Source organism: Camellia sinensis, chromosome 2, assembly GCF_055761805.1.
Source record: "Camellia sinensis isolate YWXY chromosome 2, ASM5576180v1, whole genome shotgun sequence".
Lineage (NCBI taxonomy): Eukaryota > Viridiplantae > Streptophyta > Magnoliopsida > Ericales > Theaceae > Camellia > Camellia sinensis.
The window spans coordinates 17,384,636-17,408,077 of NC_138962.1; the positions used below are offsets into that span (position 1 = coordinate 17,384,636).

The 23,442-nt window shown below is 34.4% G+C and overlaps 3 protein-coding genes across 3 annotated transcripts; 1 reads left to right on the forward strand and 2 right to left on the reverse strand.

Moving 5' to 3' along the window:
• Positions 1 to 3,210: 3,210 nt before the first annotated feature.
• Positions 3,211 to 6,369, reverse strand: LOC114286263 (SKP1-like protein 1B). The gene is made up of 2 exons (XM_028229391.2): positions 5,880 to 6,369; positions 3,211 to 3,546 (listed from the first exon to the last, which is right to left on the reverse strand). The coding sequence occupies exons 1-2, from the start codon at positions 6,171 to 6,173 to the stop codon at positions 3,373 to 3,375; spliced, it is 468 nt and encodes a 155-aa protein (XP_028085192.1). The 5' UTR covers positions 6,174 to 6,369; the 3' UTR covers positions 3,211 to 3,372.
• Positions 6,370 to 6,786: 417 nt separating this feature from the next.
• On the forward strand, positions 6,787 to 11,348 carry LOC114286264 (chloroplast protein FOR GROWTH AND FERTILITY 2). Its single transcript, XM_028229393.2, has 2 exons — positions 6,787 to 7,653; positions 10,362 to 11,348. The coding sequence occupies exons 1-2, from the start codon at positions 7,336 to 7,338 to the stop codon at positions 11,175 to 11,177; spliced, it is 1,134 nt and encodes a 377-aa protein (XP_028085194.2). The 5' UTR covers positions 6,787 to 7,335; the 3' UTR covers positions 11,178 to 11,348.
• Positions 11,349 to 12,392: 1,044 nt separating this feature from the next.
• LOC114311379 (putative BOI-related E3 ubiquitin-protein ligase 3) lies at positions 12,393 to 14,164 on the reverse strand. The gene is made up of 2 exons (XM_028257520.2): positions 13,242 to 14,164; positions 12,393 to 13,144 (listed from the first exon to the last, which is right to left on the reverse strand). Exons 1-2 carry the CDS (start codon positions 13,506 to 13,508, stop codon positions 12,602 to 12,604), a joined length of 810 nt encoding a protein of 269 aa, XP_028113321.1. The 5' UTR covers positions 13,509 to 14,164; the 3' UTR covers positions 12,393 to 12,601.
• Between the last annotated feature and the right edge of the window lie 9,278 nt (positions 14,165 to 23,442).

A 23,442-nucleotide genomic window follows, 5' to 3' on the forward strand; every position in this document is an offset into this window, starting at 1 on the left:
TCTATTTTTTAGGTGGGCCCCGTGCATCGATTTACACGGGTCAAAGTGGTAACGCGTTCTATGCCGCGTTGTGACTCACGTGGTATATTTGGTTGCTCAAAACCATTACCGAGTGAATGAGAAATTGAAGCCAAAGTGTGCTCTATGGAAATGGAGTTTTGGTGAAAATTCCTTAAGGTTGTAAATTGGCTTGTCCCACATTGATTTGGTGGGAAGTTTTGAAAGGGTTTATAAGGCTTGGGTGAGATACTTGGGGTGTGCCCCAAGGGGTACCCAAGTGTTTTAGAGGGAGAGGTTATGGGCAAAATAGGCTAGACCCATTGGACCCAAAAATCACCGCGCACGCCGCCGCCGTCCGTCCGATCGGGTGGGCTGGCCTGGGCTTGGGCGCGGGTGTGTGGTTGGGTTGGATTTATTCGGCCCAATACTAATCTTTTTGGACCAAAAATATTTGAATTTAATTTTATTTTTGGTAAAATAAAATCCAGAATTCAAATTAAACTAATTTGGATTTTCTGTACATCCAAACAGGGCCCTTCCCGTTTTCAAACAAAAATAAACTAGTTTGAAATTAGTGCACACCCAAACAGGGTCCTTCCCGTTTTTTGCTATCTGTTTGAATTATTAACAGATTCAAATCTGTTTGAATTCAAAACCAACAAGTATCATACCTGTTCAATTTAAAACCAAGAGCCACCTTTACATCTATAAATAGGACCACCCTCATTTGATGTTTTTCATTGAGAAATTTCGTATTTCACCTCTGCTTATTCTATTCTTCATTTTGTTGCATTTTATTTCTGAAAGAAAGAGTGTAAACACTTAGTGTGTTCGTAAAGCAAACAATTTGTAGTGCTGCTATTGTTTGTGGTAGATCATTTCATCCTGGGAGATAGATGTCCAAATTCTGATAGCACCGTGGAGAGGACGAATCTATCTTAAGGACACAGTGTCAAACACTGGACTTGATCAGAAAATAATTCGAAGAAATTAAATCAAGTAAGTTATTTAATTTATTTTCAGTGTTGTTTTTATTTATTAAAATCAGATTTAAATTTTGTTTTTGTAACAAAATAAAATCTGTTATTTATTTATTTATTTATTTATTATTTCGAGTTTGATTTTTGTAATCAAACAAATTCTCTCATTTTCTTTATTTCTTTATATTCTTATTGTTATTTTGTACACAACAAAATTTAATCTATTTAAATACAGTGAAAATTATCCTACAAGTTATACCAAACAGCTCCCAATATACCACACTGCTAAGTGAGAGTTTTTAACACTAAAGAAAATGCTAAAGACTCCTAAACATAACACTTTAAATTCACTTCTAGTGACATGGCAAGAGATTGCGTCTTAGGTGATTGGTTTTTAAACCAATCAATAATTGACATAAATTAGTTCATCATCTTTGTAGGCAAATTTGAGCATCATATTTTAACAGGAATCAACAATCCTGTAAGACAAGTAAATCGTCAACTACTTTGTTCCAGTTTTAAAAATTAGTACCAGAATAAGATTTCTTAGAGAAAATTCTCGGCAGATAACTTAAAAGTTTGTAGTGGCTCAACAGCCTTTGAATAGAAGAGAACTTTTTTTGGGTAAGTAACCATTGAATAGAAGAGAACTTGTTAGTGAAGAACATTACCACTATAACACCTATGTAGGGAAAATTTTATTATATAAAAAACAATAAAATTTGTTATCTTTTGCCTACAGAAATATGGGGAGCAGTGGAGAGCACCTTGCCCCTGTTACAATCAATCCAATTCCGAACTTCAGACTAATATTGTGAAGCACCCTACAGCATTCGGCCATTCTCAGTTTTTACACACTTTTAACTCCTGGATAGGCCTCTAAATACTACTTATACAGGTAGTTCAAAACACTATTCTAAAAAAGTATCAGGTATAATTTGATAAATAAAACCACCAATCCTCACAAAATGCATCCACGATCAATCTTCAAAGGAAACAAATAATCTCAAGTTGTGTTTGAGTCACTTCATGTGAAATGAAATGATGATTCTATCATAACGTCTAGCGGCTTTTCACAATTGGTTCACAAAAAATATAATGGAAACTAAAGAAATGATATCATCATCCCATAAGCGAGATAAAATAAAACCATTCTATTTGTTTCACCCTAAGAGACTGCATGATTGATATATTATATACTACCAATGTCTCCATTAGACAAATCAGTAGAGCACAAAAGAGGAGCACAGTTCAATTTCACATTCATTCTAGTGAACCAAATATTAATTAAAAGAGGGGTGATCCAAACACTACCTAAGAGACTGCGTAGATGACCTTGACACTACAATGTCTCCATTAGACAATCAGTGGAGCACACAAGGGAAATCTTCTGCTTAAACAAACTCCAACAACCACCCTGATTACTTTCAACCTGAGATCTGCAAGTTCATCCCTGAGTCATCACAAGGTTACTAGACAACCTATCTTGATCCTATCAGTCCATAATAGTCAAGCTAAACCCTGAGTGTTCTATACAAATCGACGCAAGACAAACTCCATAGAATACTGAGAGAAACAACTATTAACCTATCCAGGGAATCATTCATCTACTAGTGACGAGGTACATACCACAATGGGCAGGAGACACAACATGATATCAATAAACTGATATAAAAAAGACCAACATGCATCAATTTAAGAAAGAAAATGATATACAAATTCACTTTTTAGACCTATTTTTTAGACCCAATAATATATAAGTTATATGATTAATTGATAATTAAAAAAAATATGAGAAAAAATATTGCCTTTAATATCCTAATTGAATACCACATCGTTGAGCTTGAAAAATGCCGCTAATTTTCTGTAGCAATGTTCATTTAAGAATTGCAACCACAAAAAATAAAGGTACAAATTTGTTAAATACCACACTTGCAAAATTTGAAAAACTAACATAGGGTTCGTTTGACATGAAGGTTTGGGTTGGGTTGGGTTGGGACTATTTTAGCTACAAAAAGACAAAATAAACTTTTTAATCTAATAAGACAAAATATCACATCTAAACCAGATTATCATTTTATTCTCTCTCACAAAAGTTAAAAAAAAAAACCAAAAAAACTCCTAGGCTAAAATAGCCAAAAAACCAAAAAGTCAAAAAATTTACTCATCCCAAACGAAGGCATAAAGACCAACATGCATCAATTTAAGAATAGCAAACACAAAGACAAGATAATAGAGAAGGTTCAAATTTGTTAAATACCTTGACGAGGAGGTAAAGGTCGTCTTCACAGTAATATGATACCATATATTTACTAACATAAATGAAATATGCAAAGCTGATACGAAATAGAAATCCTATCATACTAAGCAATATTGCATATTCGCTTGATTTTCACTCAAATGCCCAAGCATTCTCCCTGCGAACCTCCTCTTCTTCGTCAGGAGTGAAGTCATTCTTGATGTTAAATGTCTTGCGGATCTCCTCCGGAGTCTTCCCCTTTATCATGTCAGCCACTGTCTGACAAGTCAAATCTAGCAGGGTCTTGATATTCAGATAATTGGCTGCCTGTATATAAGATAAAACAAACACAAGGATATCACAATTAGTAGTTATAAATAAAGATGGACTATAGAGAAGATGACTAGTTCTAGATAAGTAGATAAAGTTGGTCTGGTCAATTTTTCAATCCAAGCTATCATCAAACCAGAAAAAATCACAAGCTATCAACATTTGAACCGCAGTCAAAATGAACAGCGCACAAAGATACAAGATTTTGCAGAACAAATTTGAAGGGATCCAAAATCTACCAATTTGTGATCTTTAGTACTGAGACAGCACACAAAAACATCTAGACATGAAAAAATAAACTATAGAGCCATTGGCCCAAAAAAACCAAATATGCAAGAACCTTACAAGTTCCACCAAAAAGATAAATAAATTATAAATATATAAAACATAAGAAGTTTCAGGGTTTAATTACAAGAGACGCCTTCAGGTCAGAACATAGAGCACAATACTGTCTAACATTCACCTAACATTATAAATTTACAGAGCTGTTTAACATTATTTGGCTGAACTCTCATCTAGGTAGAGGTGTCAAATGAAGTCCCAAGTGCAATTAGGTGGTAATCATGCAAATACATAATGAACTACGCTTTCAAAGCTAATCTCATACAACCTTTGCAATTTCACATCAGGCAATCAGTACAAATAGTGCAACCAACATAGGCCCTGCTTAGTAGGGCTTATTTTCAGCTTATTTCCACTTTTAGCTTAATTTAAGCTATTTTGATGTGTTTGGTTCAGCTTAACAATACAACTTATACCTTTTTGTAAGTCAAAAATCAACTTATTCTTTGAGTGGGGGAGGAGAAGCTTAATTTATAAGTAAAAAATCAGCTTATGGTCACAACTATAAGCTATAAGCGGTTAGGTTATAAGTTATAATCACGTTCCCACAGTTCTACCAAACGGGCCATAGTTTTAAAAGTCAACACAAAGGCCACCAACCAACCATCCAATAAGGAGAAGCTGCAAGGCATAAAACGTACAATATATGCTGACCTCATCCCGAACCCTTCTCCAAAGCCAGCATATAGAACTCAGACACAATTTCCGGTAGACAAGTTCACATTTTGAAGATTCAAGTGCTACACTAAGGCTTTATGATGCTAAAAAGCACACAATAAGTCATCGGCAGCTATATTTACCAGACCTATATTCCCACACATTTTATTTACAGGATCAAGGAAATAATATAACAGTATCCTTTTCAAACGTTCAAACCCAGACATTTTTGCTGCAAATCATTACAGTGAATTACCCTATATTTGATAGAGTTCACTGCTTCTCTCTGCAATCCAACATGTGTTCCACAATTTATAATTAAGCACTACTAATTTTCATCCAACGCTACCCAATATCCAATACTGTTGCATTAATATGCTATGCCAAATAAAATAATGTCATTATAATAGAGTCAACCAAGCAAACAAGAAACAAAACAAGAAGTAAAAATTACTTGTCAAGAGTATGAATGACACTTCATCAACTACAAGAAATTCAGAAGTGAAAACTACATAAAAACTAACTCCATCTACTTTTTTGGGGAAATATGTTTACACTTTAATAGTATAGTAAGAATTTCCAAAGTTGTCCATCTATTAAATGTATTCAAACTTAACAAAAAGATGATAACAGTATTAGTTTCTTGGCTTTTCAAGATGGTTAACTATTTTGGGACATCCCAAACAACAATGGGAAGGTGGGTGTATGGTACATAATCTGTTAGTTAGTCTAAATATCATCAATATCAATTTTACCAATAATTTCCCAATTTAATATAATGCTTCTTGTTTTCCAAATCAAAGAAACACATAAATATCCCATATCTTGAAGAAAAAGACAAAAAAAGAAAAAGAAAAAAAAAATTATAAGTAACTTGACGTTCAATATATTAAGAATTTTCAACGTTCAATATATTAAGAATTTTCAACGTTGTCCCTCTGTTAAATGCATTCACACAAACCTAACTACCTTGGCTTTGTTAAGCATTTTAGGGCATCAAAATAACAATGGGAAGAGTCTAAATAACATCAATATCAATACAATCAATAATTCCCCAATCTTAACATAATTCTTCTTGTTACCCCAAAAAAAAAAAAAAAAAAAATCCCATATAAGTGAAAAAAAACTCTAGAACCTAACTGCTACTAGAAATCAATAATGAACAATATTGTTTTCTCAACCACAAATTCACGCTTTACATAAATTAACAGATAAGTTTCGAAACCACAATACAATCAAAATCAACAAACCCTAATCACCAAGTCATTAGGCAATCAAAAGGATAAAATCTCAATAATCAATGAGATCAAAAAGGGAGGAGAAAACCAAACCAGAATGAGATCAAAAAGGGTGCCCTGATCTACTTTGACGAACTCGGCATCAAAGTTCTTGAGTTCATCCTCAGCTGTCTTGTCGTCGGACTTGGGGGTATCGACGTGCTTCTTGCAGTACTCGATGACCTTGGCCAAGATCTTACTGGTAACGTTCGGCAGAGGAATGCTGGTATCGGCACAGTCGTCCTCGATCATGTGCTTGATAGTCTGCGACTCAATCGCCACCGCTTCCTCAACCTCGAAGGTCTCGCCATCAGAGCTCTTCAACACGATTGTCTTTGAAGTCGACATAGCTTCTCAATCTCAAAATCGAAGAAGAAGAAAACCCTAACCCTAAGAGAGAGAAATAAAATAGGCAGAAACGATTATGAGAATAGAGCTTCTGAAGAAACCCTTATTTATAGAAGGTCGGGTTCATTGAACCGACTTTTTTAAATTTAAAAATTCATTTCTTCGTTCTTATCGTATTATATGTATATGCAAAAATGTTTCATACCCCTTTCTTCACCCTCTTTGACTCCCTCTCTTTCATTAGTTACATTTTTTTTTTTTCTCTCCATGCTCCTCCAATCATCACTCATCACGTGTCTATAAGATTGTGGGTGGTAATTGGATGAGTCTCTATCACAACTCATGTATATATTTGAGATTTGTGAGTTTCAATAAAATCAACAAAGATATAATCTAAACCTTAATAAAATATATATTTTAATGTATTATAAATAAATAATTAATTAAATAATTTAATAACAGGTTAAGCCGGACCAAGTTAAAAATATAAATTTCAAATCCAACCTATTAAAATTTTCGCCTGAAACCCAATCTTATAAACTGAAATAACCTCTTCAAGTCCTAAAAAAAATATAAGAATGAACCGAGCGGATTAACAAGTCCATATCCATTCCTAACATAGACATGTGATCTTTTTAACTTAGATAAAGGACTGAGGCATGGGGATTGTTCACGGCAAAGATATTTTCATCATTTTAATTTTATAATTTTTTGTGAATTACCTTAGAGTTATGTGATGCCCAAAATTAAAGTTGTAAAAGAATTTAAATTGAGTAATACAGAGTAATATATTTAAATTTAAATTGAGTAATACAGAGTAATACATTTAAATTATTATTATTATTATTATTTTTTAATTTTAAATGTATTTTAATAGGGCTAAACATAGGTCAACCTTGAGTAATTAATTATTATTTTTTTTATAAAAAATATATAATTAAGTTGAGTTAAATAATAAATTATTTAAATTAAATTTTAATTTTAAATTATGTTTAAATTTAATTTATGTAATCTAATCAATTTACCATGATGACGATTAGAGAAAATATAGAAAAAACCAAAAACAAAAACAAAAGCAGATTGGAAGATTGAAACGCCGACAATTTATCTTGAACGCCTCTCTTCTTCTGCGCAAAATCTCAACTGTGAACCATCTTAAAAAATGGAAAGGCTGATCCACTATTCTAACCCTACCCCCTTCAAAATCCGCCTAAAACCCTCTCCTCATCTCCCTCTCTACCGCCCATTCCAGGCCGCAAAGCTCACTACTGTTCCACCCTCGTCCCGGCTGCTCCTCAGATCCCTCTTCCGCAAACACAACCACTCATCATCATCATCTTCTTCTTCTTCTTCTTCTTCTTCCATCACACAATTGTCTCACTCCTCTTCTTCTCCTTCTGTCGTGGATTCACCCCATGGGTCGAAGCCCACGCCCCATTTTGTCAACCAAATCGTGGAAAGATCTTCTGAGCTTCGAAAGGTATGAATCTAGATGCAATTATACTTTTGAATCACATGTTTTCTTGGCATTTTGTTTTCTGGGTATTTTAATAGACTGACTGCTCAATGTAAATTTTAGTTTCTGGAATCTTGGATGTTGTTTTGGTTTTCTGAGAATTGCTATATGGTTGGTGTGGTTCATACTTGAGAGACACAAAAGATATGGTACACAGGTTGTGCCTTAGATTCTAGATTTACATTGGCCTGTTTGGTGGAGCTTTTTTTTAAGTTAAAAGTTGATAATCACACCCTTACCCAGCTTTTAAATAATTAACTTTTTTTCAGTTTATTTAAGGTATTTCTGCCTAATAAGTTATAAATAGAAACTACATCAAATGATCTGGCACAACTCCCAAATCAAAGTAAGTTATAATCACCTCCCCAAACCATAACAAACAGTCCTATTGTGGGCATTGGTGTGTGTCAATGATTTTTTATTTTTATTTATATTGTTGTATCATGTATTTTTATGCTTGGGAGCTGGTTAAGAACAAACTCTTTGTTCCATGACTTCAACCCATATCGGGCAGGAGATCTTGTTGGTACCAAAAATAGGATAATTGATTTTTATATGGAGATATGAGCAATAAACTTATTATAATTCAATGAATCGGGATCAACTATTGAAATCCTCCTTATCGCATTATAATCTATGAAGCACGGATACTTCAAATAGGGAGACGTATCCGTATCGGATACCGATATTCCTTGGTTACTTACGGATACATATCAGATACTTATTAAAAGTATCAGATACTTCTTAATTAATTTTTCATTAATTTTGAAGTATCGGATGCTCCAAGTCACATATTATCGGATACTTTTTAATTAATTTTGAAGTATCAAATGCTCAAGTCGCATATTACTCCTTTTACAAAATTAGAATTGTATCATTTCTTGTATAATATCATAATATAATATAATTGTAAGGATAAATAGAATATTTTTACAATATTTTGCTTAGTTTTTTTATAAAAATAACATGGTAAGTTAAAGTAATAGAATTCATCAAATTGACATATCTTCATTGTATCATGCATGTCCCTTATAACTACATAGAAATAAAAATTAATAAGATAATATAACAATAGTAAAATTAAATATCAATAAATAAATAAGCAAATAAACTTGCATAGAATATTTTTGACTAGTGCAAAAGGAAAAAGTATAGGGTCAAGTTGTGGATTGTTTTGATATTATAATATCAACATATTAGACTTGATATTGAAATGAAATATTTACAAGACATATTGAAAATTTAAAAACTAAACTAACTATTGGCTTAAATTAATATATAATTCTTAAAAATTAGTATTTTGCATTATAAAGTTATTGTGGCTTCTCAACATTTTTGCTTACTATTAATAATTTATTTATTTGTATTTTTTACAAACGTATCCTACCCGTACCCGTATCCTATTTTTTTAGGTTTTGTCGTATCGTCGTATCATATCTCGTATCCGTATCCGTGCGTTCTAGGTTATAATATAATTGTAGATTTGAGTCATTCCATGTTGGTCCTTATCTACCTCAATAAACTATAGAGAGAATGATTGTGAATTTTTTTTTGATAATCGAGGAGAACCCATCTTAGGCAGGTAAACTCAAGGTTCAAAACCCACCCCTAAGCCAGTGAACAGGGCAACCGGGAGGGGATTCAAATCCTCATCAATAATGTGGGGGAGCATGCTCACTTGCCAACTCAGATGGCCCTCAGGTAGAATGATTGTGGACTTGATAGCAGGCTTTGTATGATCATTCTCTCCGACTTTTGTTAAAAGGGTTTTGTTCCATGAATATATTATCAACTTAATGTGAATGTCCAATAGGATACCTTACATTTAAGCTGCACTATTTTATGCAACTTTTTGTTCTTAAAAAGCGTTGCCTTCTCAATTTTTATGCTTGGAAATGCAAAATTTATCATTTTAGCTCAACTAGTGTAGATCGGGAAAAATAGAGCCAAGTACTTTAGCTTTCCCCCTTTTACTTTCAAAGTAAAGCTGGTAGTATTGGTGACTACAATTTTTGTTTAACTCAATTGCGATGCTTGAGTTGCATTGAACTATCATCTTTCAATTTGGCTAGTTAGCTTTGCTGGTGCTTATTGCTTTATATCCTTTCAACTGATGGCAAGACATTATTCTGATAAAGCCCATCACTCTGGTTATGCCAAACTAAAAGCGTTTATTACCTTTATTATATTACTAATTTTGTTGCTCTTTCACTAAATGTGAATGGTACTCTCTTTGTTCGCTGTGGCTTAACCATCTACTAGCAAGTCCCAACCAAGCATACACATGTCGAGGTTCTTGCTTAGTTTTGCACTAGTTGTTTTATGGGTGCATTTCACTTTTTTTCCCCAGATGGAGAGGCGGTTCATAGTTAGGAAATCATCTCATGATTTTATAATATTGATGATGATTGTAGTTTACACTTTTTACCAGTCTGTAATATCAATGGCTTAGACTAGAACAAGAAAATTAGTCATGGAAATTTTAGTGATTTCATAACTTTCTTCTTCTTAATCCAATTTTTACCTTTTGTTTTTGTGTACTTTGTCTTTTCTTAACAATCAGTTAGTTTACTCATCATAATGCTCCTTCATTTAAACTGATAATCGTGTACCAGCTCATTTATATCCTACATATTCTAACGAAGCATTTTCCTCTCCCCAAAATGTTTCAGGAAGTTTCTGCCAGAACGGTTGTACTACTTTCAGCTCTCATCGTGATATTAATCCATCCAGTTATCGTCTCACCTGCTTTTGCTACATTTCAAAATGCCGCTAAGACAGGGGCTCCTGCTAGACTCCTCCGCACCGAATTACTAAGCAGCGCTTGGACCGGTTTCGTTGCCGGTTGCTTACACACACTATCGGGTCCCGATCACCTCGCTGCTTTGGCTCCACTCTCAATTGGCCGCACTCGAATGGAGAGCGCTGCAGTTGGAGCACTGTGGGGTTGCGGTCATGATGCTGGACAAATGATTTTTGGGTTACTGTTCTTACTACTCAAAGATCGGCTCCACATTGAAGTCATCCGAAGGTGGGGAACAAGAGTGGTGGGCTTTACACTACTTGTTATTGGCGCTATGGGAATCAGAGAAGCTTCCGAGGTCCCTACCCCGTGCGTTGCCTTAGAAAATGGCGAGTGTGACGTTAGTGACTATGAAACTCCAACAATTGGGAAGAAGAAGAAGATTGGGTTTGCGACTTTTGCCACGGGAATTGTGCACGGGCTCCAACCTGATGCTCTGATGATGGTTTTGCCAGCACTAGCTTTGCCTTCTCGCTTAGCTGGCGCTGCATTTCTAGGAATGTTCTTGGTTGGGACGGTTGTTGCGATGGGTAGTTATACCGTATTTATTGGCTCATGTAGTGAGGCATTGAAAGAGAGGGTACCTAGAATTACTGAGAAGCTCACTTGGGCTTCCTCTCTGATAGCAATTGCTCTTGGACTAGCAATCATCATTAGCCAGTTTTTTGGGTTTAGCTTATATTGATTTGAGTTTGAGATTTCTTTCATCTGTAGATTTAGGAAAGATTTTGAAGATTAATGGATTTAGGATTGTTACGGCGGGGTGAGAATCATCAATCCTTGTTACTTGTTTTATTGCCTACATTGTTATTTTGATCAAAGTTTTAGTTTTTCTATAAGAGTTCTGATTTGTTTAGTGTGTTTGTTTCATGGGATTAGACTCCATCGTTTAATTAGAAAAGTAAAGGTCAGATTAATAATTAAATACATATTATTTTTAGTTAAATTGTTCAGGACTAATAATCCATTATATTACAATTTTCCTTTATCAAATCTGTCTAAACAGACACTCCGTCATTGGTCAAACTTTATTCAATTGCACATTTTTGTCGCTACGTATAATTGCAAACCTAAGGCATCAGCTTGATTTGAAATGGGTAGGGCTTGCCTTAATGTATCGCAGGCCCATTCCGCCTTGAAGCAGTCCCATTTTTGGGCCCTCTTGGACCTCCTCATTATTGACCCAACCCAGTACCAATTGTGAGACACACCAAGGCACAAACTTCCTTCAATAACTTTTTAATAATTATTTTTAAATTAAAAATCAACAATAAATTTTCACATAGATGATAAAAAAATTGATGACATGACATTTATCAATTTAACAAAAAATTATTAAAATAATCAATGACAATTTTTTTTTCAGTTTAACCAGATGTCATTTTTTAATAATTTATTATTTTCTTAGTAATTAATTTATATTTAGAAGAAAAAGTTGAAAGATAATTTGTTAGTATTAATAAGTTACCAATATCTAAAAATTAAAAAAAAGTTACTCAAACTGGTGAATTGTTACTTCTTGTGCCAAGGCAAGTATGAGCTCAAATCTCAATCACTCTGACATTGCCTTCAATCCCCTTGTGTCCACAGCAAAATTTAGCACTGCAAAAGAACTGTGGTGAATAATCAAATCAATCCAAAACCAAGTTTTTAAAATATTAAAAAAAAAAAAAAAACCCCAAATAGGAAAAGCAATGAAAACGGTGAAAGTAAAAGAGCAATGCTAAGTATCTTGAAAAAACTTTCATGAAAATGATCATGAAAGATTTATGACTCTTGGATTACACTTAAAATAAAACACTACACACTAATCAAGGTAATCCAAGAATCATAAATTTTTCATGACCAGTTTCATGAAAATTTTTTCATGATCCCTATCTTTTCTCAAAGTAAAAAGAGATTGGCTTTTGTCCTGTTCAATTGATTAGTGGAGAGGCTTGTCTACAAATCATCAAGTCTAAAAAACAGAGACCCTAAAAAGTAACATGTGGAAGAAAAAAAAAAAAAAAAAATAGTCAGCCAAAAAAAAAAAAAAGGGTCCTATTACCCGACCAGATCCAAACATTTTCTTTCACGTTTCCCGGAAAATATATGATTTTTCTCAGAAAATCAAATCAGAGCCTCAATGCTAGCTTTCTTTGCCATCCCACAAACTGGGCAAGAATCCAAAAAAGCTTGGCAAGCTTTGCATGAACAGAGATGCCTACAGGGTAGGAAAATCACACACGAATTCCGAGAATTGCAGCTTTTGCAAACCATCTTTCTCGTACCCTGTTCTTCATTTTCTTGCTGATTTTTCTCGTATCCTCTGTTTTCCCCTGTTTCGTTGTCTCCTCTGTAAATCATCACATCACAGCAAGACTCTGCATCTTCAATCCCATCGACCAAACACGCGTTTTCTCTGAGCTGTTTGATTGTGTTGTTCAGAGATACTACCATGGCTTCGTTTTCTTTGGCCACTCTCTGCCATGTTTGGTTCTCGATCTCCATTCTTCTCAAGAAATCTTCAAGCTCCATTGCTCTGTTCATGGCTTTTGCTATTTCTTCGTCTTTTTGATTCAGTAAAACCAGTGTCTTGACTTCGTATTTCCTCAGAATTAATGCAATTTGTTGCTTTCTCTGCTCTTGCAAAGTCAATCTCAATCTCTCATTCTGTTGAAAAACCAAAATGAAAACAAGAACAAAATCAAATTTAACATCTAATTGATTTTTTAAGCCAAACACATATGTAAGTGCTTCGTTTTCTGACCTGTAAGCTGATAACTCGATCAATCTCTTGTCTCTGCTTCTCAATCTGAACCGCAATGCTCTGAGAAAAAGGCATTGATTGATGATTGTTGTTTTTCGAAAGCAACCCATTGTTGTCAAAACACTGGTTTTGTGTTTTCTGCTGTAGATTCTGAGGAAAATTGAAACAGAGCTCATTGAATCCATAACCACTCTCCATCAAATTCTGTGAAACACCCAAAGGAAACCCAAAATTATCTGGATACAACTGTGCTTCAATCGCCATCATATACGCAAACAAGAACAGAATCGAAATGGGTTTTTGATTCAAAACAAGAACTTGATTGATTGTTGTTGAGTCAGAACAGCTTCATCATCTCTGTTTCTCTCTCTTTATAAACTCCTCTGTTTTGGTTTTGGTATGTAATTGTAAGACACATAAAAAAAACAGAGAAGGTTGGGGAGTCTATGTGTATATATATGTGGATTATAATAGAAGGTTGTCTGATTGAATTAAAGTAACTGTTTTGAAAAACTGAAAAGGAGAACAGAGGGAGGGGGGTGGCCTAGGATTCTCTCTCTTTCTCTTTCACTTTCAAATTTCACTTTCTCTCTCTATTTTCTTTTTTTTTTTTTTTTTGTTTTTTCTTGGCATTAAAGATAGAAAATGTGTATGGTTGGAGAGAGAGAGAGGGCAACGTACACATGCAGATTTTGTGACTGAACTATCGGGTCAGAGATTTCAGAGAGGCGTTTGTTGAATGGGAAAATTCAATTCATCAATTTCCCAAGTAGAGGTGAAAGCGTGGGGTCGTGAGGTTGTTTGATATTGTATGTATGTGTGAACGAGTCAGTTCTTTCTTTTGTACCTATATATTTAGATGAGAGAGAGAAAGAGTCAGTTTTTTTTTTTCTTTTTGGAGAGAGAATCGTTTGTAAAGTGCTGAAGAATAGGATTGCTATTACAATATATATAAAAAAAAAAAAACAGTCACGGGTGATTTTGATCCTTTTTAAAGTCAAAGTTCGTGCTATTTACGGTTCATTATATTGTTAAAAAAATTGTGTAAATTACAGTTATTTTTCTTGATATTTTGAAATAATATAATTACTATCACATTTTTAGGAAATTGGGTTTTAGGCTAAGGTAGTTAATAATGATAAAATAGACTAAAATAGTTAAGATAAAATATCATATTTAAATCATAATTATTTTATTAAATTATTTACAAAAAAAACTAACTATCATTACGAACACAATTTTTTTAGACAAGTTAAAATAGTTAAAAAGGCAGCTAAAATAATCTATTTCCAAATATGGCCATAATTTCACTAATTTCTCTTAAAATTTTAATTCACTAGATCCATTTTATTAGTAATTTGTTAGTTGTATGAATAAAAAAAAAATGATATTGTTATCTATTTTCTACTAAAATGTATATTAATATTTATTTATTTCAATATGTATCCATTATTTGTATTAGTTTTGGTCACTTCTTATTAAAAAGAGACTAGTGTAATTATGTAAAAAATATGAAACTAATTGTATTTTTTTCAAATTTCAGAGAGGTAAATGTAATTTGCCCAAAAAAATTGTCAATAATAACAAAATTAATTTTTTAAAAACATTATCAATTTTATAATCAAACATTTTAATATATATTGCTATTATGTGGATGATCATTAACATTTTGTTTAAAACAATAATGAAATTATAAAAAAATATTTGTTTTTTTTTTTTTTTTTTGGGGGGGGGGGGGATCTAAAAGTTATATGATGTTTTCTTTTACAGTTTATAATATAAGCCAATTTCCCGCATTAAGTTAAAGTAGAATTCTTACTATTAGTATCATATTTCTGTCTTTAAATTAATTTTCCAAATTATAATGTTAGGTATTTGCATTATATTTTTTTTTTTGAAACACATAACAAATTTATTTGATTTTTTTTTTTGAAAAGTAATATTTTTATTTTTTGAGAAAAACATATTGTATGGAGGTTAGATCTGAGCAGGGCCACTATTTGTGTAAATTTTTTTTTTTAAAAATTCAAAAGGATAATCAATGATATATTTTAATTAATGAGAACTTATAACTAACATCTTATTTGAAGTGGTAAATTCACTAAATCTAAATAAATACTCATAAAATAAATTTGAGATTTAATTTCTATGATTGATTTTTTATATTTAAATATGAACATATATTTAATACATTATTTAAGAATTTTAGGAAATTAATAATTATACACACACAAAAAAAATTTAAAAAAAAATTAGAAGATTGATATATGATGATGGTCTTTGAAGGTGGTCAAAAGAAAATTTATAGATTCTTTAGTAACGGATAAACCAACTTTAACGGAAGCAATTCTCAAAAACCTTTTCGAAAATGTGCTTTTTTAAATCAAGATTGTAGTTCAAGTTTGTACTCCTATAATATATAACATAAATAAACTACAAAGTCAAAACCCCTATTTTGTTTCCTTTTAATTGACAAGACATATATTTTCCTAATTCATGAAAAAGATTAAAAAAAATAATTTCTTACCTTTTTTTTTTTTTTTAGTTGCTAAAAAAGTTTAAAAAACCTAAAAAAATTAATACAAAAAGTTGTCATAAAGTAAATTATATAGTATAGATTTTAACAATGTAATGCTAGCCATATTCAGAATAAATCTAATCTATACACTTTTATTCTCGTAATATTTTTGTAATTCCTTTACTTATTTATTTCTTTGCTAATCTATGATCCAAACACTATAAAACAATAAGAAATGTCAAATATGTATGTGTAATCTTGATTTGTCTAATTAATATAATACTATATGTTTGGAAACATCGCTATTACCAAAATTATTATTTACCATTTTTGTTTGGCATAAACCACAAAGATTACATATATCTATAGTTGTATACATACATGATACATTGCGCAAAGGCAACATTAGGAATTAATCACCATTTTTTGGGTCATAAAAAATTATTTGAATCTCACATTTGTTGAATAATTATTTGGATCTTTTATTATTCAAAATTCAAATACATGCATGAAAGTTTCAGATAGCATCATATACATATATATATCCCTAGGAAATTTCCACGTAGGTTACAATTTTGGGCTGATCTCACCCATAATGCACGGTTTAATGTGGGTAGATATAATAATTATTATTTTTGAATTTTCGGTTTTATGGCACTATCACAAGAGTGGTTAAATAATGATAGGCCACATTATTGGCATCTCTATTTAGATAATTAAAAAAAAATATTGAGATAAGTTAATTTGAACTAATTAAGCATGATACAATTGACCATAGAGACAAACCATCTACATCAATATACAGTTTACTATTAGAATTATAATATTGCCTTGGACATTAATGCTAATGTTATTTTCTTATTCGTATTAGGTGCCCCTAAATCATGACTATGCACGAGGTCGACAACATGTTCGAACCGAATCAATTATATGGTTTGGTCCAATTTTTGTGATGAAATGGTTCAATTCTAATTCTAAAAAAACCAAACATTGTTTATAAGAACAGCTAAGCAAACCATTTGTATCTCTTGGTTCTAGTTCTGGTTTGATTTAAAAGTTATGTAAAAAAATAAAAAAAAAATTGGACCACATTGAATGATGTAGAGATTAAGAAAGAGATGGAAATCATGTCATGAATTTGTAAAATAGAGTTAAGTTAGTGTTCTATCGGACGCTCTAATACTCAAGTTAATACCGTCTCTATGAATAAGTAATTAATTTAATGTATTCAAATTATGTGTTGCATACCTAACCCTTCGTGAGCATACTTTTTAAATAGGGCATACATTGTCTAACTAGATTGTTGCTCCATTTCTTATAAGATGGTAACCTTATATATGGAGGTGATAAACATTATCCAAATAAATTGTTGAGTTGCTCCTTGATTATCTCGGTAAGGTGAGAAGCCTAACAGAGCATAAATTATTTATTACTTTCAAGAATATTATGTGATTATGTACCCAAATAGTCCATGAAAATACTTGTCAAAAAAGCAACCAAAATCAAACATATCATTTTTTTTTTGGGGTATGAGCTCGTTGATCGAGTGTACCACATACATGTCTAATATCATTTTTTTTGAGTATGATCTCATTAATCAAATGTCTAATATCATTTTGTTTGGTTTCAGTTTTTAGAATTTAATTTTTAAAAAATTTTATTTTTTCGTTTTGTGTATTTTTTTTATTTCACCGAATATTTTTAATATTTTAAGCATTTTTTTTAATACACCTAACATAAATATACTTAAAAATATAATATTTGCGTTAAATACCAAAAATATAAAAAAAAAATTAAAAATTCAGTACATTTTTCATATTTTTATGTATTCATTAATTTTTTAAAATATTTTTTCACAGATATTTTACTATTTGGATATAGTTAATTAAGGTGCATTTAAAAAAATAAAAAAAATTACTTAACATTTTAAAAATATTAAGTAAAAAATAAATATATAAAAAATAAAAAATTTAATTTTTAAAAAACTGAATTTAAAAAATTAAAACTAAACACACTTTTTGTTATTATTTTATATGATGTCAATTGATCAAGGGTACCACCTACACGTCTAGGTTAGCTTGCATTTCAAGAACAATTTCCTCTCCTAAAATAAAGAGGAATCCCATCTACTATTTCCTTGAAAATCTTGATCTTGTTTGTGCTCCTGTCTTTAAGCACCTTCATGCTTATCACCATACGAACGTACCATCAATATTTGTAGGTTTCACCTAACACCCTATACACACATATATGATGTTTTGTTTGTTCCATCTCCATCATCAATAAAGTGCTCTCAACATGTCCCTATACTTCTGCCTAAAATGTACCCATAATAAAGAGAAGCCTCTATTATGTCCACATATTGCACCTACATTTTTCTCTTATTTGCCATGCTTGGACAAGCCTAGTGTGTTTTAGGCTTTTAGGATAGCAATACCATAAGCATATAATGTATGTGTGTTCCTATTAGTACTATTATTGACGGTGATTTAAACTCTGACCTAGTTGCTAGATAGATGTCATGCATGTTGTTCTCTAATTGGGATGAGTAATTTAGGGTTTTGGCATTTTGCCTAAGGCTGTATTGTAGCCTCTATTTATGGGGATTCTAAGCTTAACACCTTTGTTGGCTTGTTTAGTACGGCCTATATGCTCTATGGTTACTTGGGTAAGGAGGCCTTCAAAGTTTATAATCTGTTTGATCTGTTCAGCAAATTTGGAGTGGTCAAAGACGTATTCCTACCACATAAGAGAAGGATAGCAACAAATTTCAGATTTGGGTTTGTTCGGTATGATTGCTCTAATGTAGCTAACGTAGCAGAGCAAAGAGCGAATGGGTTGTGTGTAGACGACAAATCCCTATCAGTCAAAATCGCAGCGTTTGATAAATATACAGATGCACGGCAGCGGGGGAAACACTCCTTATCCAGGCAACCTACGGTAAGAAACCCATCCGTAGTGGCCAAAAGACCCGTCTTGAACCATGGCACTGATGGGAGATCCTTTGCTGAAGTCATTAAAGGAAACCTACCCAGATCTGCCCTGACGACTACAATCAGAGTCGAGGAGATAGGCAACGGTTGGCTTTATGAAAGTTTGATCATGAGACTAAAACCAGAGCTCACCTCTGTACAGGTGAAAAACGAACTAATCAGAAGAGAAGAGCAAAACGTGCTGGTTAGAGAGGGAGGTGGGCGAGATGTGTTTCTTTCATTTCCCTCTAAAGAAGTCTTGCTGGGCAAAAAGGCTATGGTTGAGGAATGGTTCCGTGACTGGTGCGAGTACATCACAGTTTGGAGTCCTGGTCTGTACCTTCAGCAACAGCGGCAAGTTTGGATCAACTGTGTTGGGGTACCCCCAAACCTCTGGAGCTCAAACACATTCAGTAGGATTGGCAGCATATGGGGTAAGGTGGTCTGTTTGGAGGATAATGTCGGTGCTCCAATATCGTTTAGAAGTGGCAGATTCAGATTAGTTACTGATACAATGGAACCGATAAATACAAGTATAAATTTGGAGTGTAAAGGGCGAGTATACCCTATTCGAGTTTTTGAAGAGCTGTGTGTTGTGGATGATAGTCTCAACTGTAAAGAAACTCTCTCTAAGGAGCCAGTTCAAGCTGTCTGTTCCAAAATCCATGGCGTAGTCCATCTCACTCAAAAACACAAACCAGATGAGGAAGATGGTGACTCAGCGGATGACCTGGCAGGAGCGTCTGCTAGAACCACTAAGGGTATGACATCTGGATTGAAGGCTTCGGACGAACTGGATAAAGGAGGCAGCTGGAGCAACACTTCCGTTGTAGCAGAGACGGTAGCTTGTATTGGGAACTCAATCATAGAAGGCACTTGTGTGGCTGATTCACTTCTGACAGTGAACAGTCTACACCATAGTGGTAATCATTTTGCTCAAAAAGGTGTAGTAGAACAGCTAGCTTCGGATACTCTGCAGAAGAGGGTTGAGTGCAATCAAGATCTCCCGTGTTGTCCATTAGTTGGCCCTGCTGTTGAGCGTCATACCTCTACCCCTGGCTTTATTTCAAGCCTTAGTGAGTCTGCAAAAATTAGGCCTGGCATTTGTATTGAGGTCGCTTTAGGCCTTGCTCCAAGTGGGCTGCAGCCCAATAAGCCAGATCCCCAGCTAAATCTACTGCCCATTGAGCCCCTTAATATTGGACCTACCTCCTTAGTTAGAAAGCAGCTGGGTGAAGCATCTGGACGGTGCCCACAACCTAAGGCCAAGGGCTCTGTCAGGCCATCCTGTCCAGGATCCATCAGCAGCCGATTAAAGAAAGGCAAAAAAAATGGTGCTAAAAGAGAAAGGATTCAGCAAAATGTATTTGCAGGAAGATTCTCTGGATTTGCAAGAATGGTAGGGCAAAAAGGGGCTGGTTCAAGCACCGGATACAAAAGAAGAATTAGAGCTAGCTCTTCAGCTACTCTCTCCTCACCTAGTCACATATCAGAATCAATTCACATTTCCTCTTCAAAGGAAATTCTTCAAGAGGCTATTGAAACACTTCAGGTAGGGGAAATCTTGGGGATTGACTACAAGGGCCAGGAGTCTGAGGTTGTCCAGAAATTCATACTTATGGAGGAGCAAGATAAAGTGAGGATGGTTGGAGGTACTGCTGGTGTGGAATAACAAGCTTCTTGTTGGGTGCAATCTGGAGTATAACTGTTTGTATGAAGATCTTAAGCTGGAATGTGAGAGGTCTAGGAAGGCCTAAAAAGAGGAGGAAAATCAGAAAGATTTTGCATGATAAGGCAGTAGATATGGCTTTGCTTCAAGAGACAAAGCAATCATGTGTTGCACACTTGAGGGTAAAAAGCCTTTGGCCTAGAGACAAGATGGAATTCATGACTGTAGATGCTGCAGGGCTGTCAGGGGGATTAATCTGCATCTGGGATCCGGATGTTTTTCATCTCTCAGATTGCTGTAGCAGCAGGAACTTTATTCTCTTATCAGGTAAAGCTCACAATTCTTTTGACTGTGTTTTGGTTAATATTTATGCCCCAAACGATGTATCAAGAAGGAAGGCTATATGGGAGATCCTGTTAAATTTGAAAACAACCTTTGTAAACCCATGGTGCCTTGGTGGAGACTTTAATGAAATTCGGAATGTGGGGGAAAGAATAGGAGTTTCTCGTAGGGATAGAGGCATGCAGGAGTTCAATGATTTCATTGACAATTGTGAGGTGATAGATGTCCAAATGCTAGGCAGAAAATTTACTTGGTGTAATACTCTTGAAGGGAAAAAGTGGAGTAGAATAGATAGATTTCTTCTTAGTCCTGAATGGTTGGCGAGATATAAACTCAAACTATGGGGTCTTCCTAGAACTATTTCTGATCATTGCCCACTTCTTCTCATGGAGGATGGTAGGGATTGGGGGCCCAAACCCTTCAAATTTCTAAATGCTTGGACCTTACATCCAACACTGGATTCCTTTGTTGAGAGTAATTGGGGTGATCTTCAACTATATGACTCTGCTGGATCCATCTTGAAAAAGAAATTGCAATCTCTGAAGCTGGCCGTAAAAAAATGGAATCAAGAGACTTATGGCAATGTTGCAACAAAGTTACAAGAATCTGAATCTACCCTGCATGATCTTGACCTTAAAGCCGAAACTAGTCCTCTGGATGAAGATGAATTGTTGCTACAAAGAGAGAAAAGAAATGAAATGTGGTCATTGAGCAGAAAGTTGGAATGGGAGTGGCTCCAAAAATCTAGATTGGACTGGAATTTGAAAGGGGATAGGAACACCAGGTTTTTCCATGTCATGGCCACTAGCAGACAAACCAGGAATACTATTAACTCCATCACAGTTGGGGGTGTGAATCTTGAGGACCCAGCTTCTATCAAGAATGAGGTTTGGCTCCATTTTGCAAATCTGTTTAAAGATGACTGGAAAATGAGGCCTACTCTGAAAGGTGAATTCAAAAGTGTCAGTCATAGTACCCACTTTCTCACTCTTGAAGCAGACTTCGCTGAAGAAGAAATTTGGGCAGCCGTAAATGATTGTAATGGGAACAAAGCTCCAGGACCAAATGGTTTTAATATGTTGTTTTTTCAGAAATTTTGGAAGGTGCTTAAAGGTGAGGTCCTCAACTTCATGCAAGAGTTTCATGCCAGTGGCAGATTAATCCCAGGTTTGAATAGCTCATTCATCACCCTTGTCCCTAAGAAGGAGAAAGCTCTATCACTATCTGACTTCAGACCTATTAGCCTTATTGGGTCCGTCTACAAAATTTTATCTAAAGTCCTAACAAATAGACTGAAGTTAGTTATGCCTTCGTTAATTGGTGACTCTCAATCTGCCTTTGTGGGAGGTAGAAATATTTTGGATGGGGTCCTGATTGCAAATGAAGTTGTAGACAGCTGGATCAAATCCAAGAAATCCGGATTGCTTTTTAAAATAGATTTTGAGAAGGCTTTTGACTCCATCAACTGGAATTTCCTCTTTTCAATGTTAGCAAATTTTGGCTTTGGTGTCAAGTGGATCTCTTGGATACAGGAGTGTGTCTCTACTGCTCGAATCTCTATCCTTGTAAATGGATCTCCAACAAAAGAATTCAATCCCCAAAAAGGGCTTAGGCAAGGGGACCCCTTATCTCCATTCTTATTCAATTTGGTTGTTGAGGCTTTAAATATCCTTCTTCAGAGAGCTATGGACCTAAGATTGATTAAAGGTGTATCCATGGGGGCAAATGATGAGGTGCATTTGACCCATCTTCAATTTGCAGATGATTCCCTCCTATTCTGTGATGCTGACCTGTCTGAGGTGCTAAACCTGAAAAGAATTCTTAGATGCTTTGAAGTGGCTTCTGGGCTTAAAATCAACTACCACAAAAGTGTGCTTTGTGGGATTGGCATCTCCGGTTCTGCCCTTCCTGAATTTGCTGGCCTCTTGAACTGCAAGACCCAAAATTTGCCAATCAAGTATTTAGGTCTGCCCTTGGGTGCAAACCCCAAAAGAAAGAATACTTAGAAACCTGTAGTTGATAAGGTGAAACTAAGGCTAGCCGGGTGGAAAAGGAAGCTACTATCTTTTGTAGGAAGATTAACCTTGGTGAAAGCAGTTTTATCAAGTATACCTGTATACTATTTATCATTATTCAAGCTTCCTGAGGGGATTGCCAAGGAGCTAGACAAAATTCAAGCCTCATTCTTATGGGGTGGGTCAGATCTGAAGCGTAAAATCCATTTAGTGAAATGGTCAGAGGTTACTAAGAGCATAAAGCAAGGTGGATTGGGTGTTAGAAGAATCAGAGATGTGAATTTGTGTCTACTCCTCAAATGGTGGTGGAGATTTGCTACTGAACCAGAGTCCCTCTGGTATAGGGTATTATGCAGCAAGTATCAGTTCCTTGGTGGGAAATGGTTTCCAGACCCAAGTTTAAACACCTCATCCTCCTATATTTGGAATGGCATAGAGACAGCAGGTGAGCATAATCAGTCTTTATCACTCTTCTTTGCCAACAACCTCCAACTAAAGGTAGGCAATGGTTGTCGTATAAGGTTTTGGTCTGACTCCTGGTGCGGTAATGTTTGCCTCAAAGAGGAATTCCCTAGGCTCTTCAGTTTGTTTTCACAACAGGAAAGTCTGCTAAAGGAATTTGTGGAAGTCTCTGGCACATCTAAGAACTGGTTATTCACATTTAGAAGGCCTCTATTTGTTTGGG